This window comes from Gavialis gangeticus, unplaced genomic scaffold (genome assembly GCF_001723915.1).
Source record: "Gavialis gangeticus isolate Ggan-Ray unplaced genomic scaffold, GavGan_comp1, whole genome shotgun sequence".
Lineage (NCBI taxonomy): Eukaryota > Metazoa > Chordata > Crocodylia > Gavialidae > Gavialis > Gavialis gangeticus.
Window position 1 is genome coordinate 3248600 of NW_017729012.1, and position 3602 is coordinate 3252201.

A 3602-nucleotide genomic window follows, 5' to 3' on the forward strand; every position below is an offset into this window, starting at 1 on the left:
TGGATAAAGGCAGGCCAGTCAGCATCCAAGTGATTTTGTTTGCAGAGAAATGTGGAAATCTTTACCAGCAGGCTAATAGGAAATTCAATACCTTTACAAAACTGTCCATTATTGATAACTTATTTCACCAGCTAAACTAAGGAGAAGGATAAATCAAATCCTAGCAGACCAACTATTCTGCAATACATTTGAATGTAAAGGAGAAGCATTACTTCTCCAAATGGTTCATCTATATGCAGAAATAAGACCAATTTCCTTCAAAATTACATGCATTACCTTTTTGAACCATTAATTAAGGCTACAATGTGTTCAGGATGAGATATGGATAGGCAGTTTGTAAGAGAAGAGATTCATTATACAGCTAGAACCTCAAGTAATTTTGGATTTAGAGACATTGGGTTCCATTTGCACCAAACAGATTTTCTCCTATGTAAAACAAACTTAGGCCCAAAAATAATCACTCTTAAAGCCAGGATGCATTTCACTTGTAAGAGTTAACACCATCCAATGCCACAAGCCTAACAGAAGCCACTGAACAAACTAAGGACCTGGTATGAGGTTTTGCAAATACGTATGTATTTTTCCAGTCTACAGGAATATAGAAATTGCTATACCAGGGTCAGCCTTGATCTCTGTGCTCCCATGGTGATCTTAACCATTACTGAATTGAAAACTTCAGATTTTCTTTAAAATGAATGCCATAGCCCCAATCCTACAATTGTAGGTAGGAGGGACCCCCTCCATCTGCCTGGATCCAACTGCAGAATCAGAGTCCCATTTAATATCAATGAAAGATTTGGCCCTCATTCTACCTGCAGTCTGTCATCTGTATAGTTATATATTATCCCTATTTCTATAAGAGGATTTATTTTCCCTTTCTTTTGAGCATTTGTTAATGCTGATATACTTTACTATTTAGACTCTCTATCTTCTTGTGTCAAAATAAAATATTTACATAATTAAAAATAATGCAAGCAGATCTTCTTGTGTAATTTTGTTTTCAAACAGAGAAGGGAAAACAGAGACCAAGGGAAATGTGTATTTAACAAGATGTTTGCACCAGATGATAAAGATAATGGGATCCGATTTTACCGACCAGCCTAAATTAACAGAGACTGCAATAACTCTAGGCAAGAAAAACACACACAATAGCCAAAGATAAAATAAAAGGAAAGAGAAATATTTTATATATATCTGTATGAAGGACTGCTCTCTAGTTTTTATCATCTCATGCTTAAAATTAGGTTATGCTGTATAGTTGCAAGAGCACTTTAACCCAGGTACAGCAATGCAGACCCTTCGCAAAACGTAAATCATTTTTCTGGCATTGAGCAATTAGCGTTCAATTAATTTATGGTACGAGACTGTAAAAATAAGATGCAATTCAACTAAAACATTAACCTACTCCCTTAAGCCTGACATACTTTGAGCCACACATTTTGTATTTTATATTAAAACTATATTTTGCAACAGACACATTTGTCTGATATTTTATCAGTTATCAGTCTTAAGGAAAGCACAATCTTGCTCTTCAAAGGCTTCTGCTGTAAAACCCTTCAGAGTTGCAGCATGATCTACCAGGAGAATCACAGCTTTAAAAAGCAGACTACGTCTATTTCAGCAAAATGAAATTATGGGATGGAGCAAAGACAACATTTTTTAAATACCACTAAAACCTATCTTGAATAAATACAGCTAAAAGTTTTGTGGGGTAAAACTAGTTTCATGATTCTGACTTCATATTTGTGAACAGGAAGTGTGCTGCAATATGCCTGGTTCCAAAAAACAAAACCCATACATACTTTGTGTTTCTAATGCACCATAAGCCTTATGGTAAATTTCCTGTTCTCAAAAACAAAGTATTGTAAAAAAAGGGATGGGGGGAGGGGACTGTTTCCTTCATGATCCTGGGAAGTAGTAACTAAAAAACCTCTTTCAGGTTGGTCACAAATTACTTTAAGAAGAGGATAGGTGTGACAGATAAGAGCCCCAGACCTAAGTGGCTAGGGGTTGGGAAAGAAGAAAGAGCATGCAGAAATACAGGAAGACAGTGAAACTGGGTGGTAAGTAATATGCTACTGCAGGGCAAATGCAGTCTCCAAGACCAAGATGTTGACAGCTGACTAACATTAAGACACCAATTTTCATATGTTTTCTATGTACTTCCTATGTCTAAATGTGCGCTCTACTAAGTGTTATCCTAAGTGCGTGCACAGCTCATCTATAAGTAAACCAAATGCCATTCCCTTCTTGCTGTACAATATTTATACTAGGCATATAAACAAGTTGCATCTGCTTCAAAATAATGGTATCATCCAAAACTCAACTTGGTTTACAGTGCGGCCTATCCGTGAGAGGTTGCCGCTTCATAATAAACCCTGCTCTGTCCACTCACGCAAGTGAAGCCAACTTTCCACAATAGATATGAATCATCAAAAGCAATCTGCAAGTAAGCAGCTTTCTGGTCTTCTGGCCCGAATGACAAAAATAAGCATGAATGACGACTCGTTAAACAATGACAGGAAAAAACGAGTTCAGCTGATTCTCCATACTCACCAGACGACACCAAAGGCTCCATATCCGATAGGTCGGTCCGGTTCGATATCCAGTTGCTGCTGTGGATGTTGTGAGTGCTGATGATGGTGCGCTTTAACTGCAGCAGCTGCTGCAGCTTGTACCTGAGCTGGGGCCGCTGCAGCCGGTCCAGGGGCCTGACCCGGTGCCGGTGATGGGAAATATGGCTGCTGTTGCCCTGGATTTAACATTGCCGCAGCCGCCGCCGCAGCCGCCGCTGCCGCAGCCGCCGAAGAGGCATGCTGCTGTACGGGATGTACCGCAGCAGCGGAGCCGGGATGCAAGTGATGCTGAGGGTGGTGGTGGTGATGGAGGTGAGGAGGAGGGAGGTGAGGAAGGTGGTGATGATGGTGGTGGTGGTGACCCGCTGCTGCCGCAGACGTACCGCCATTGTAAGCCGCCATCATTTTTGCGTTGGCCGTCGTGCCACAGAGCGACATTCAAAAAAAACACAAAAACAAAAACAACCACCCAAAAAAAAACCAAAAAAAAACCCGCCCTCAGGCTGGATTAGCGACTGGGTCAAGCGGTCATTGGGCCAGGCCGGAAAAAAAGAAAAAAAAAAAGGACCGAAACCCCCACGAAGTTTGCTACTCTTTAGCACGAGTCAGGCGTCATCCTAGGCGGCCCGCCTCAAAGCGCATCAAGCTCAAGGGGCTTCACGTCTTCATGGAGCCGACCGGCGGACGGGACGGGGACGGGCGGGGCGGGATCCCCCCCTTTCCCCCCGAGGTTCCTGCCGTGGCGGGCGACTAGCACTCCATCCTGCGGCGGCGGCGGCAGCGTGACGAGAGGCGGAGGAGGGTCAGACCCCGCGCCCCCCGCGAGGAGGGTGCGCGGCGGCCCCCCGGGCACCGCTCCACAGCCCCGGCGCGGCTACCCCTGCCATGCCCACATGCCCCCGGCCCGCGGGCCTCCTACATCCCTCCCCGAGCAGCCACGAGCTGCTCCTGGGAACTTTTCCGGGCCCCCCAGAGCCGGGCGGGGGGGACCGAGGGGCCGGGCCCGGTGCTGACAGGGCGCCGCCA

General features: G+C 44.8%; 1 protein-coding gene across 2 annotated transcripts in view; it reads right to left on the minus strand.

The window, feature by feature from the left end:
- The window catches only part of NLK (nemo like kinase), a 146966-nt gene extending 143370 nt beyond the window's left edge, over window positions 1-3596 (minus strand). For both annotated transcript variants that reach the window (XM_019511041.1, XM_019511042.1), the window contains exon 1: window positions 2557-3596. In XM_019511041.1, coding sequence (XP_019366586.1) covers window positions 2557-3014 — 458 coding nt within the window. In that variant the 5' untranslated portion in view covers window positions 3015-3596. The remainder of the gene's footprint in view (window positions 1-2556) is intronic.
- Window positions 3597-3602: the final 6 nt, after the last annotated feature.